The 15052-nt window shown below is 38.8% G+C and overlaps 1 protein-coding gene across 2 annotated transcripts; it reads right to left on the bottom strand.

Annotated features, from left to right (window-relative positions):
- Nucleotides 1–6032: 6032 nt before the first annotated feature.
- PRELID3B (PRELI domain containing 3B) lies at nt 6033–12662 on the bottom strand. Of its 2 annotated transcripts, none has more exons than XM_083801803.1 (6): nt 12018–12662; nt 10931–11099; nt 10483–10572; nt 9946–10016; nt 8871–8973; nt 6033–8205 (listed from the first exon to the last, which is right to left on the bottom strand). In XM_083801803.1, exons 1-6 carry the CDS (start codon nt 12068–12070, stop codon nt 8086–8088), a joined length of 606 nt encoding a protein of 201 aa, XP_083657929.1. In that variant the 5' UTR covers nt 12071–12662; the 3' UTR covers nt 6033–8085. The 2 variants fall into 2 exon arrangements, with proteins under 2 accessions (XP_083657929.1, XP_083657930.1); XM_083801804.1 differs by lacking the exon at nt 12018–12662 and adding an exon at nt 11624–11870.
- Between the last annotated feature and the right edge of the window lie 2390 nt (nt 12663–15052).

The following is a 15052-nucleotide window of genomic DNA, read 5'->3' as shown; positions in this document are numbered from 1 at the left end:
ATCTGAAAAGGGAATTTTAAAGCGTTCCAAGGAGGCTGAAGTCTTTACACTGGAGGGGTCCAGGGAGGCCAAAAAAGTGAGACCAGGCAGGTCCAGGTAGATGGAAGAGATGGAACTGGAAAGCCAAATAAATTCACAATGTGACCAGTTTTAAATCAGAAGTATTTTTAACTGAAGATCTCTAATAACATGTCAAAACAACTTCAAAAGATATATTGAAACCCAAATACTAGCACTTTTGAGAATAACTAAGCATACTGCTTTGGTGCAGGCAACTTTAGTAACAAGAGCTTGCACAATTATTCAGAATATCAGTCTTTCACAGAAGACCAGTACAGAAGTACAAATACAGAATAACTGCAGTAGGAGACATTTTTGTCTTGGCATGTCTCTCCCTGCTCAATTAGGTTTTAGCATCTATACATTTAGATCTGAAATAAAATAATGGCTATGTAATGCAATAGAAAATAAAATGTTTTTCTCTTTTCCAGATGCTGTAGGATATTCAGACACCACACTGCTTACTGGTTATGTAGAGAAATTCAAAAAAACCTGCACAGATGCACATGGCAGCTTCAAGTCAAACCTGACTTCTGACTATAAAGGTATGACGGATTACTTCTTTCTGATTCATAAAATTTAAGTCAAAAATGTAGATCTTCCTAAAGATGCTAACCAAATGGCAAATGCATCAGTATTTTTCTCCACAACATGTGCAGGATTTATTTTTGGAAGCCAGCAGTGCACTAAACTGATGCTGTGACTAAAAATGCACAGTTCAGCAATATCAGTTCTGCATGGTTTTTAGGTAAAGAGAACTCTTACTTTATTACCTTTTTCTTGTACCGTTGTACCTCTGGGCATAAAACCTGAGCTACAATAATAGTAATTTTCAGTTTGTGTTTAGTTTGAGTTGATTAATAAAACTAAAGAGAAGTTCTGATAGAAGGCAGACTAATTAAAAAGGAAACAACAGCTTATATGTCAGTTCATAAAGGTACATTAATTACAGTATGCATAGATAAAGAGGTTGATTTACAGCTGTCTTCTCTCTTCTCAAGACTGTGCTGCAAAGCAGAGTAGGTGAATCCTGCTGTTGTCTTTCCAGGCATAGGCACAGGATTATACAAAAAGTTCTTCAGCGATTAATCACAGAAGTGTTTTATAGACCAAGGAAGTGAAAGATACCCGTGACAGGAGGCTGCGTTTTCTCAGGTGAATAAACCCAAGCTTTGCTTATGTTATTATGCAACTGATGTCCAGATGCATGTATAATGGATTTAACATAATCGCCATGGGTGAAACTCCCACTGAGGTCACCTCTTAACTGAAGCAGGTGTCTGCCGAACAGACTGAAGTTAACAGAAACAGACAGCTGACAGAAATAATGTTTTACTATGCAAATATTAAAACTGGAGGGGTTTAGCACAACACAAAAATTACCAGACTAAAAAAAAGCTACTTACCTGTCAATGATGAGACCTGAAATAGTTCTTGAATACACTTTGAATATTTATTCACAATGTATCTGTAAGTTTAGAGCTCAAACAGTATGCTTGTACCTCTATAGAGAGTACTATATGTGTGGATGAAAAGGCAAAGCAAATGACACTTTCTCACATGCATGTTTGTGATGAGATTACAGGTTTGCTTGCTGTCCTGTATTCATAATAAAGCAATAAAAATAATTAACCCCTTAAAAAAATCCCTCACTATTTAACAACTGTATGATTTTGTGACTGACTTTATCTTTAATCTTAAAAGTTTTTGAAGTGCCTTATACAGGGAAGAACACAGTTACACTTAAGGCAAATTGCAATACAATGACAAGCCAGTATCAACATGATTTCTAGCTGACTATAAATTCCATTATTCCTTTGCTGTGCTCTTTCTGCCTTAATTTCAAATGGCAAGGTTATTGCATATTTTCCTATGACATAACAGTATCAAGAAACATGGAATTATGGTTACTATTGGATAAAATATACTGGTCAGCGATCGTACTTCCTACCTTTGATAGCTGTGGATTTATCTCCTTTCTCTGCTTGTGTAAGCCATATTGGGCTGTGCTGTTAAAGCTCTGCTGTTCTCTCTGCTGATGACCCTAATCTGTTCCACAGCTACTGGAAATCATTCCATGCTGATGACAATACAGGTCATCTCCTTTTAAATCTCCTCTTTGTCTAAGCACAGCACTAAGCACAGAGGACCAGCAGAAAACACGCTCCAAAACCATCTCTAATCTTAAGACAAATTTGCACTTTTGTACTGTTTCCTAACAGGACTACATTTCAAAGGTTAGTTGATGAAGCAGGTGAAGACATTTATTTTTAACTTTTGGACACGTAGATTCAATGTAAAAATTATTTTGCAGTGTCAGCCAAGTTCTTAGCTGTCCATTCTACAAAATCCGGCATTAAATGTTCTCTGGATGAAGCCCGGATCTGCAGAGCAGAATTCAGGTACATTCAAGTTTTAAGAATCTTATGCATTACTACTTCAGTGTGCTTAATAACCTTTTCTTTTATGTCAGCTATGTTGCTTTTTAAATGTTATGATACAATAGCTTGATAATGAAAAAATCTGTCCACAGTTGAGCATAATGTTGAATAACTTTTTAAAAAGCATCTAGGTGAAATCAAGGACTGGCGCCCATTTTCAGAAGTTTAAGTCTCATAGGTGCTTATGTTTCTTTGACAGGTAAGGGAGACTTGGGATCCTAGTTAAATAAGGGCCATTATTGCATCTCACCCGACTTCCATTTTCTCTTCCTGTGTCTTTTTCCCAGAAACAGCAGGGAAACCGTGCAGCTTGCTGAATGTCCCTCAAAACTGAGGGCAATAAACAGAAAATAGAACTGGATAGAGCATCAGGATAAGAAGGTTAAGTGTTTCTAGTACTTCTAGATCATTCAGAATACAACACAACTATACAATATGAATAAATCTGAAGTATGGGTTCTGATACGTACTTCTTTTACTCCCAATTTTACAATATATCTGCTAGATTGTGCTACAGAATTTGAACGTAAATGCAATTAAATCTAGATAAAACAAAGCAGTTATCTCACAGGTAAATAATATTTACATTCCCGCTCAAAACAAACAAACAAAAACAAAAAAACACATTAATAAGAACTCACCCAAGTAACGCTACTTGCTACATTTGGGACACCTTATAGAACAGATTTTTTTTTACAAGGGTCCCCTTACAAGGGTCCCCATGAAGTTGAACAGGTTCTAGGAATATGAAAGGTCACAGCAGGGGCAATTGTTTCATATAATTTGTTGGGAAAAGGATTGCGTAGATGGTTAGGAAAATTTAAAAAAAAAAACATCTTGTGTTGCAGTTCTTAGTGTATATGTCTGAAGAGAAAGATAATAGATTTTTAATATTTAATGTAATGATGCAACTGCTTTACAAAAATATAATTTTTAGTTATAGTAAGATACATTGTAATACTAGAAATAAAACTAAATTGATCATTTGTGAGACAATAACATTGGAACAGCTGTAATTTTACAAATCATTATCTGATGTCTTACAAACTACAATGTGAATTGATGAGCTGGAATACAAAGCTCTAATTACAAAACAAATCCAGAAAAGTTTGGCCCATCCCCAGCAAATTCCCAGATAGCTGATGAATAACAAACTACTCCTACATTAATATTAATCTTGACAGTATCAAATACTCTTTTTGGGAGATGCAATATGAAATTATTGCACTACACATTACAATACAGGCAATACAATTTCAGCCCATGTGATACCTTACTCCTCTTTCATTGTCTCTCACCTCATTGCGGGCTACATAAACATCATTTCTCTTCTCATATTCATAGCTTTCAACTCAAAGGGTGTGAAGAATGCTATCTTCAGTGCAAGGGAAGAAGTAGGACAGTACAACCAGAAAAAAAAAAAAGGCAGGCAGACAAAGGACAATTTCCTTTCGTTAAAGGCAAGCAGTTAGTTCAGTTTAGTTATAACATGTAACCTCACCTTTAGAGAATTCAATTTTATGGCAACAAGTAAAGTAAAGCTATCAAATTATCTGAGAAAAAAAAAAAGAACAGGTCCTGTGCAAGTGAAAGAACAACCTTCACCTTGAGGAAAGGATTCTGTAATGACTCAGTGCTTTCAGACAAGTTCTCTTTATCAGCATTCGTCAGTTCATCTATAAACTTGCACCTCAACAGGATGCTGATCTTTCCTTTGAACCCTGTATCTGTCAATGCCAGCGGACTAGACAGCAGGTATTTAGGTTTACTGCATATGACACTTACTGGAAATACATTAGACTATACAGTTTAACTGCAAATACAGACCACAACAGACAAAATAGTGATGTTGTAGGAAATGGTGGTTAAAGCTTTTTTTTTTTTTCTTTTTTCTTTCCTCCATAACGGAAAATAGAAACCAGTTGTTTTGTTAACTGCTGAATGACTGAACAGGTGCTGACACCCATTGTTAGCAAGAAGAAATATTTCTCAGGTAAACGTGGCCTTTTGTTTTCCTTTAAAGCACTTTGCTTTTGTTACTGACTGAAGAAATTATTATTTTAGTGTACATACAGACACAAGTCATTTCAGTGTCACAGTAAATTTAGGAACTTTCTTCCACTGTACCGGTTTTTATTTTTTCAGATTGTGAATAGCTCTGCCTTTCAGAACATAAGGCCGTCAGCAAGATTTAAAATGCACAAACACAAAGTCTTTAACAAACAAAATTTTGTAGTGCAGATGGGTACATGGAAGGTACACAGCTACACACCACTGAAAAAATTAAAACCCCATAGATCTTCTTAGAATGCGTTGCAAGTAATATGAAACAAATGAATCCACTATACTGCTACTTTAGCCATCCCAAGCCTGTTTAAATCAAGAAGTGAAGGACAAGGCGAGGGTAATTTACAGGAAAAAAAAATATTTACTAAATTAACATCAAAATCTCACCACTGGTATGGCTAATTCTCATATCAAACATGAGCAAGTGTAGTTTTCAGTTCCTTGTTTCAATTTTTAGATACAAATTAGGTAAGCGGTTTTATTCAACAGAAGCTTTCTGTAGGCAAATAGCTACATCCATTCATTCACTGACAATAAGAACACTGTTTACATTAATAACCAGCAGATGATGCAAGTTTCAACAAAAGATGGCACTAAGCTCGGGAGGCCCTCAAACTTTCAGCTACTGCAATTCAAACTTTTGGTTTTAAGTTAACTGTAATAGCATTTGTGGTGGATGCAATTGCATTAGAAGAATGCTTGTTTGCTACAAGCTTGTAGCTTGTCATTCCTCCAGGCAGAAATGCTTAGCAGTTATGTTGGAGTAATTAAGGGTCACAGGAACACAAGAAAACCATCCAAAATATTTACGACAATGAACAGCAAGGAAAGCTAACGATTTATGACTCGGTTCAAAATTCAGGTGTGCAGTGAAAACAGAATGTTTAACAGTGCAACAATCATCTTAGATCTTCAGGCTACGGAGCTTTGGATCTAAAGCTTACTCGCTTCTGTTCTGTCTCAGAAAAGTTAGACAGGTGAGTCTGAACTTTTGCCAATTTAAAAGCCTACATCTGCAGACAAGGTAAAACATGAATCCATTTAGGGAAGCTGAAAGAGGTAAGGATCCACCAAAGACCACACCACTGATTTGTTCACATTATATTCCTCCCCTCCCCCCTTTTTCTTTCTTCCTAGTCCTTTAGTTTTTATCCCTTCAAATGTAGTTCCTTTCCTTCCCTCATTTCTTCTAACCACCCGAACGCACAACTTCTCTGCATGAGCAAGTCACACTTGCTCCAGTATCGATGCATTCAGCCATAGCACCCTGCATTCATCTGAGCAAGACAAACCACAGCAGCTGCAAATGGGTTTAAATTATTACCACTTATAAACGTGCATTTTAGGATATGTATTTGAATAAAATAAACTGATATCTCCAGACTATTTCTTCACCTTCACCCCCTCACTCTAGATTACTGACCTAGCAGTTAAAAGAAATGAATAATCAGAATGCTTCAAAAAGTAGCCAGAACTTGCATAAGGTTTTATTTAAAATAAAACGCCACATACAGAAAAGCCATATTCCCTGACAGAATGAGAATGCAGGCATATAAATAAAATAGAACCAAGCAAATCATGATCTTTCAAGAAGTTGTTGAATGCTTGCAAAAATTAAATAGTTTTTTTTTCAGTGCAAGGACAAACTGTGAATTCATACTATGCAGGTCCTTAGTGCAGAGAAGTTAGGAAAACATAAAATTGACTTTAAAATGCCAAGTGATAAGGGCTAAATAAGCATTTAAAGTCACTTTCAAGCATTGCGTTTTTATCAGAAGTTATGGTACAATTTTGCAGCAGTTTCACATACACTTTTTAAGTTGAAACACTATTTCACTTGTAATAATTTTCTGTAAAAGCATGGTAAACCAGAATGATTTCAATTTATAAAGGTATTCTTAAACCATTTCTTTTTAGAAAAATATTTAGAATAGTTGATTTTTAAAAGGTATATGTACATACCTGTTTTTTCCTACACAAATGTTTTGTTTTTTCAAAGTTTCCAACTTAAAATAAGATCTGTTTCTCTATGTAGCACATACTATTCAATAGGCAATTCTGATACAACAGAAATGGCATGCAACATAAAATCGATGGAACAGGTGACATTACAGCTTGTAAAGGCTAAGAGAGTCTTGAGATTACTTGTAAGCTTAGAATCAAAATTCCAGGAAAAATCTCTGGCACCAAAACACTTTCCCCCCACCCCCCAGTCAGCAGATTTGGGGCTGTGTTTTCCCATTATTCCTTCACACTGAAGGAGCCAGATGGGGGACACAGCCTCTGCTGAAGCCAACAGGACTACCAGCAGACTGGTGCATTACGTAAGCAAGGACGTCAAGGTCTGACCTTTAAGTTCTCACAGCTAATCACTGGAGTCAGTATGAAGAATTTATAGCTAGTACCAGGAAACAAACACAAACTGTAGAAAACCTTTTATTCTCAAGGTTTTCATTTAAAGAGCCTTCTTTTGTGAGTAAATTAGCTTAAAACGTAGAGGACCTCCTAGAACTTAGAACATTATGTTGCATTTAAAGGACAACAAAATAATCAGCTGGTGTAACAGGTTATTTTCAGAGCATGATTGAGTTAATAAATATATTGTTAACGTTCTTATTATTACTTTCTCTTATGCTCAGGTCTCTCTTTAGCCAGCTTCACCAAGTTTTTTTAGTCCTTTATGTGATTCTTCAAACTTTTGAATTGAAAACCTACTATTCTCAGAAGTCCCAGCAGCTTAAAATATTTTAAGGCTCTATGCTTATTGTACCCCTTTATTTAATGGGCTTCCAGAAATGGAGATAGTTATTCTAGACATGCAAGATAAAATCTTATGTTACTGCATGTCCAGCTCATCAACATCATACTTGAAAACAGAATTTAGGTCTTAGTAGATAAGAGACACTTTGTATGTTTTACCTATACTGACTGAAAAACAATTTGAGTACCATGTTAGCTCAACCAGTCAAACTAGTTAAAAAGCATATCAAAAAATATTTTCTACATTCTTTTGTATTTCAAGCTTCAAGTAATAAACTTTCTGTTAAACCAAGTTGTATCATACAACTATCAAAACTTAAACAGAACAATGCTGGAACAAACCATTCTACTTAATTTTGGGTTTGGTCCCAAAAGAGGTAGTCCATAAGTCACACAAAAATAAAAATTCCACAGAAGTCAACTTAACATGCCAGTCTCCTCGGACATACGCAGCCTCATCTCTAAACAAGGCTATTTCATATCTGAAAACATTTTAAGTTAGTGTTCATGTAAATACAGGAACGACACTCCAAAATTATTTTTTCATCTGCAACCGAAGTTCGGTCCAGCTGAACCAATATATTAATTAAGTTTTGCATATCAGCCTCATTAGTATGAATTTAGCTTTTCTCCAAATTAAATTTGAAACATACCTAATACACAGATATGCCTTTAAATAACAAAGGATACATGTATTTAGGTTTGGAGAGAAGCTTTGGATTGTTAAACCTTGTTAGTAATACAAGTATATTTACTATCATTTCTCTACAAATGCTGCTGCTGCCATTGAATTCCTCATGGTTCCTCTTGCTGAAGCTGCGAACTCCTCAATTTCAGCATTCAGTCTATTTATTACCCATTCCAATGCTTCACGTCCCTACAGGTTAGAAAAAAAAAAAGTGCATAAATCTTAGTAATTAATTAAGACAGGTTAAACCCTGTCTTACTGAAAACGACTTAAGAAACAATAATTGAAAAAGGAAGCAAAAGTTACAGAAATGCATACCTGATTTTTTTTTTCCTTTCAATAATCAGAGTACTGCAGGAATATGTACTGCTGTACACTTTAAAATTCCTTTTATCAGCAGTGCTGTCTTATGAACCACAAGGTGGCTTTTTATCCACTTTGTGTTTTGTTATTCTTGTGGCTGAACTCAAAGGATAAACTCTCAACTAAAACACCACTTCATTGCTCCCACATAACTACTTCAGATGTCTCGATGCATATTCTGTTTCAACAGTAAAACTAATAGATTGCATCAAGAGTGCAGCAACAGAGTGAAAGCACTGTTTAAGTGAATGGAAAAGTTTTTCCAATGATGACTGAGTGCTTACCAATAATAATTTGTTATCTACATTCACAAGAGGAAAAAAAGAGCAAGTTCAATAAGCTTAGCATTCACATATCTACAGTAAAGGCAGCAGAATTACCCACACCCTTTCTAAGATTGTTGACAAAGCCAGAACATAAAACAGAGATTTGTATTTGTATTCCCATTGTCATTTGCTAGCGGTCACATTTTACACAAAGGTCATACTTACTTTATTAGCATTGGAAGAAATTGTGTTTGCCATTAACCCTTCTAGGTAACTACTAAGACTGACACCTTTTACAGATATTATTGCTTCTTGCGTCAAAATGGTTCTGAAACAGATAGCAGAAAGTGAATTGTTCCGAGTAGTTTAAAACTGCGTTGCTTACAGGCTTCTCACTCCTCCCCAACAAGCACATTCCTTCATCAGCTTTGTCATATAACACAGAATATCTTGCCCCATAAACACAACCTACTTCCTCAGTGCTTAACTGCATATGCTTCAACGCATACAATAAAAACCAAGAAAAAAAACGAGCCTGTCTGAATTTAAGAAGAGATTGGACTGTGCACTTAGTCACATGGTCTGAACTTTTGGGTAGACCTGTGCGGTATCAAGAGTTGGACTTGATGATCCTTAAGGGTCCCTTCCAACTCAGGATATTCTATGATTCTATGATTCTATGAAGTGTCCCCACGAAGTCTAGGTGGCCCTTTGTGGCACTCAACTATTTCCATCTTCAGCAGCAGGTAGACAGAGTAGAAGCAGCAGATTTGGCATGAAGGCACAGCGAGAATACAGTATTATGACATCCCCTTTAACAATAGGTTTTTAGCATTTCCCACAGTTATGGAAGAAGAAACCTCTTACTTTAAAATCTTTAGATAGATACCTGAGAATTATCACTAGTTGTATGAGTATAGCCTCAGCAAGCTTTAAAGTTGCCTTTTGAAAATAAAAAAAAAAGTCTCCAAAACGATAACCCAGAGGCAGATAAACATGCAGGTTCTGTGCCTGGGCTGATGAAGAGACCAGAAATAAGGAGCTGGTAACTGAAGGCATATATAAACTCAGTTACAGGGAGGGCACAGGACAACTCCCTGAAAAGCTGATCTGAACTAGACCTCTGCAGAAGTAAGGTGACTAAAGAAAATGACAGTTTATTTATCTCTTTTTTGACAAGATACCACAACAGAAGCGATGTAAACCCCACAGCATCATCTGTTCAAGACCATGGGAATTTACGAATACAAAGCCAAAGTCTGTACTACCTCAGGGCAATCTCAGAACAAGTGGTACTTACTTGTCTGGTTCATGAGGGTGTGGTTTGTAGACAAGCCTCTCATCTACTGACACTAGATTTGTAAATGAAATCTGTAGAACATAAAACAAGACTACCCCTTAGTAAAAACATTACAGGAATATAGTAAATAAAACTGCAGATACAAAACTAATACTTTTATCTGGCTTAAACATAAGGTTTTCCTGCAAGTCTTAGGATTAGAGGTGTAGAACATGACAGATAAGTCAAAAAAAAAACCAACCAAAAACAACAAAACCCAACTGTAAAAAAAACCCACAACAAACAAACAAGAAAACTACTAGTATTCTGCTCATCTGTATGTTCAGATGTTTCGCTGCTGACAGGTTCCGAAAACCTAATAGATCCCTTCTGAAAAACAGAACCGGTCAGCTATAAACACGTTACTTAAAGGTTTTACTTACATTGTTCTAATGCAATTTTTAGTAATTTTAAAGATGATTTTCCTTTTCAAATTTATAAGGAATTATTATAACCTGTAATCTGTTTAAACTGCATAAACATAAATAAAGTACTTACATTACTGGATTTCAGCTCCATTGTTTTCTTCACTGGGTCAACAACAGAGTGCTCCTGAACGTATGTCTTCGTTCTGCACGTGCCAATGAGCTAAAAGACAGGCACACACACATGGAAATAACTACGCTAAGCAACTGCAACTTTTTTAGTGCTTTTAAATACATAAGGTACTGAACAGACACAGAGACAACATAATTAGGGTTTAATTTAAATAACACTATTCAGTTGTGGTGGATCTCTTTTTTTCAACTGGTAGCAATATATGATCTAGTCAATTTTTGACTATCTGGAAGTCAATACGCATACTGCTATTGAGTCTTCCTGACACTTAAATTCTTACACTTTTAAAACATGAGTTATGAAATCAGACATTTCTATTGCAACAACCTAGTTCACAAGCTTCCTCTCCCTCCAGCATCCTCCCCAAGCTCTTCTCCGTGATACGCACCGATTTCACAATGGAGGGTATTCCCCACTCTGTACTGAGCAGCCTGTGGCTGTGCAGCTTCCCGCTCTTGTCTACGTGTCTGTCCAGGACATCGACTCCGACCACGCTGGGGTTCATCGGGTTTGGGTACTTCTGCATGGCAGCTGTTGTTACTGTTTCCCAGGGGTGACTGCCAAAACAAAATCAAGACACAAGGTTGTACACTTATGTTTTTTTAACAGGATTTCTATTAAAACTGGACACAACATATCAATCAGTCAGTATTTTTTGAGCAGACCAATTTCCCATTCTTAACCTTACAAACATCCTTCCCTAGCAGGAACACCTGCACTGGGGGTTGGCCAGGCAGATACACATAAGAGGTCCGGCACACCTGGTTCATCAGGACTCCTGAAGTCCCCTGCCTCCCGCAATTACCTTCAGGCTTCTAATTTGACAGAAATGTTTTCCCTGCGATATAACTCCAAGAGACCCGAATTTATTGGGATTTGGGCAATCCCAGAACACCTCACTGAGCTGTACCCCCCCACAAACACACCAATTCTCCCTTCGGGTTATTGCTCAGCTCAGCTCCGGGGCGGCCACCCCGGGCACTCCCGGCTGGCACGAAAGGACCTTGAGGCGGCTGCCGCCACAGCGGAGCGGCGCCTCCCGAGCGCATCCCCCGCCTCCCCCCGCAGCCCCCGGCCGTACTCGAAGACGTGCTCCGAGGTCCAGATCCTCATGGCGGCAGCGGGAGCCGAGCCCCGGCCCCGGCCCCGCCGCGCTCCCCGGCCCCGGCCCCGGCCCCGGCCCGGCCCGGCTCGGTCCGTCCCGTCCCGGTCCGTCCCGGCCCGTCCCTCAGCCCCGCCGCGCCTGCGCACTGCAAGCCGGCCCCGCCGGCCTCCAATCCCCGCGCGGCGCGGCGGCGGTGACGCACGGCCGCGTGTCCCCTGAATGTCGCGCGGAGGGCGCCGGGCGCCGCTCCCCACCCCGCCCACTGCGCCTGCGCGCGGGGCGCGGGCCGGCCGCGAGGGGGACGGGCGTTGCCAGCCTGGCGTTAAATGCGTTGTAACACGTTAAAGTGTCCGCTTGGTGTAAGGCTTACTCAGGGCCAGGCCAACACGAACGCGGCCCGCAGGAGCGTTCCCTTCCGCACATCCCCTCCGCCGTGCCGTGCCGTTCCGGGCCGGCGGCGTGCGGCCTGTCGCGACACAGGCAGCTGTCGCGAGAGGGCGCAGAGGCCCCGTCCAGCACGAGGCGGCTGCGCTGGCCTGACGGGACGCGAACAAATACAAACGTTACCTAACTGGATTGTCAGTGGTTATAGCAGTGCCCCACCCAGGCGAAATTCCTGGTGTCCTTCGCCAGCACGTTTTGTAAGGCCGCTGGCGGGGAGCGCCGGGCCGTTACGCAACAGCCCCGGTGCTGCCTGCCAGGGCCAGAGGGGTTTCAGCTCGCTGTCCTAGCCTGCTTTTCTCAAACATCCTCGAAGTGTTTAATAAAACAGCAATAAATCGGTTATGGCAACGCATGCATGCATTTCGTGGCACTTCGAGTATTATCTGTTACAGTTCTCCAGTTCACAGTATTGAAAGTGCCTTGAGTTGTGCAGAAGTTGTGTTGTTTCCAAACGGGGAGACCACGGGACATCATCTCGTGGACACATCTCAGCCAGTGAGTGGCTGCGATGTACTTGTCACTGCACAGTAATGGATTCGCTGGAAAAATGTGAAGAGAGAAATTTCCCAGAAAAAAGGATCTATCTCGGTCTTGTTTTTCCTGCCCCTTCCATCTCATGGGACTATTCCTAAACATAGTCAATGTGCTCGTAATCTATCATAGTATACAAAATTATTTCTAGATTTTGTAACTCTTACATAAAAACATAGGCAATTCATAGGCAACGTGGCTCCTGTCCATTAGCCTCTCACCATTTTTTCTGTGAAGGAAATGTTAACTATTGGAAGCAAAGCAAAAAGGAAGAAGCATGCCAACATACGGTGAAGATTAGGAGCTACATCTTAACAGTTCCTGGTCATTTAAAACTTCAGTTTAAACGAGTTTTGTTCAAGTTTCTGCATTTGAGTGATATAAATGGCTGAACTACTTATAAACCAGACTTTTGAAAGGAACGATAAAATCATAAACAATAAAGCCAGATATTAGATAAAGAAAATGCTTACTTGTAGTTGCAAAGGGAAAAGTGACATTTAGAATTCTTTACATTGGTGATGTTGCATCTTGAGAATGCTGTGTCCATTTTTGATGTCCAAAAATTTAATACTACAAAGTTTGATATCTTTTCCCCACATATGTTGACAGTATTTGTCTAGTAATTGAAAGCAAAGATAATATTCTTTCACTTAAATCTGTTCAGTCACTGGTACTACTAAGATGATCACTAAGGACCATAAAAGACATCTACAAAAGATTATAAAAATCTGTGGAAATCCATGGCAAGATTACTCATTTCATATGTACCTTCCAAGGGCTGTTTGCTTATCACTCTGCTAAATGCAACCGATGCATGAGATGGGCCTCATGTAGATTTTGGAAGAGCAATCTTGGCATAACTAGGAAAGACTTGAAATTTTGTTGGAATAGTATATGAAAGAATTCTGATGTTGCAATGAACTTATTTGCAGGAAAATGCATTATGATTTCGTATTTTCACACCCATGTGTGCCCAGCAGGGTGATACGAGTTGTCCCCTCTAAGCAGCCTCATAAAATATCCATCATTTTGACTGAAAAGCATAAATATTAGGAAATAACTCACAAACCAAAATTCAGTTTATCTCCAGCATCAGGTCCAGATAATTTATGCATTCCATAATGGGTACCAAAAAGCCAGATTGTCATACCCACTCAGGCCTTTTCACCTTTCCGTAAAACAGATATTGTGGCACACTTAAAAAACAAAACAAAGAAACAAAAAAAACCCCACAAAACCCACCCTTCTTCAAAGCCCTAATCCCAGAGATCGACTAGACCACTCGGCAGTACAAAATGTCACTAAACTAAGAAGGCTTTGGTGATAATGGCAGTGCTTCAAGCTGCACTTCTAAAGGAATGAATGCAGGTCAAAACTGGGATATTTAATGGGTTACCATAACCAAATTTTAGCGCAGTAAAATTGGTGATGACTGATATACAGTGAACCATATTTAACTGCTGCACTGTCTTGTAATAGGCAGGATGAGCTCTGGTTGCTTACCCGCATCGTGTATCACAACATTTCTCAGGCTTTTAAAATTACAACTGAGGCAAGTTTACTATTTCATACACTCAGGAAAAATGTATTTGTTATTATTTTTCCCCTGTCATATTCTGAAATATAGCTAACACTACAGTAATACTGAATCAGTTCCTTGATCTGAAATTAAAGTTTTGATGTTTTTGAAATATTGGCATTCTCATGTAGTATTAATGAAAACCATCCAAAGGTCTTGCCCTTTTCTTGAGCTGGAAAAACAAGTTCCCACTCCCTTTGTCAGTCAGGCAGTTGTACTGGCAGAAAACTTATATTAACAATGTTTTCTTTTCCAGACATATTTATTAAATTACTTTCATTATACAATTCTTAACAAATACCCCATCTATAAACTCACCATCAGCAGTCAATTCAGCATATGAGCCTGTACTATTTGGCTGTTTTCCTGTGTGTACTTCTTAAAAAAGCTTTGTTGGATAGCAAGGATCTCTTTTCTGTGCTTCCAAAATCAGACTGTTAATCCCTTCCAAGTCATTATACATGTCAGTATGAAAAATTCACCTTGAATCGTGCTTTTAATAAAAGTTCCTTTTCAGAAAGGAAGCACACCGGTATCTCAGTGTAGGATAGTACCAGTTCCTCTAGTTCTTGCTCATATTTAAATAGGAGTTTTGTTCAAGTAATTTTGATCCTTCCAGATTTCTGATTGGTATCAAAAGGGGGAAATGTCACCACTACAGAATGTATCACATCCTGTAAACACGATGCCAGTTGCAAATGAGTTTACATGGGGCACCTTTCCCAGGTCAGAACAGAACTCTAACTATGCTACAAATTAGCATTCAGAGGTTTCAGTGGTAAGCAACCATCTCCTTCTCTCTTCAGAGAAATGATGGTATAAATATATTTCCTCTTAAAAACTGGAAA

Source organism: Anser anser (assembly GCF_964211835.1).
Source record: "Anser anser genome assembly, chromosome: 16".
In the NCBI taxonomy this organism is placed as follows: Eukaryota; Metazoa; Chordata; class Aves; order Anseriformes; family Anatidae; genus Anser; species Anser anser.
Note: the sequence above shows the minus strand (reverse complement) of the source record. Positions and strands in the feature narration are given on the sequence as shown.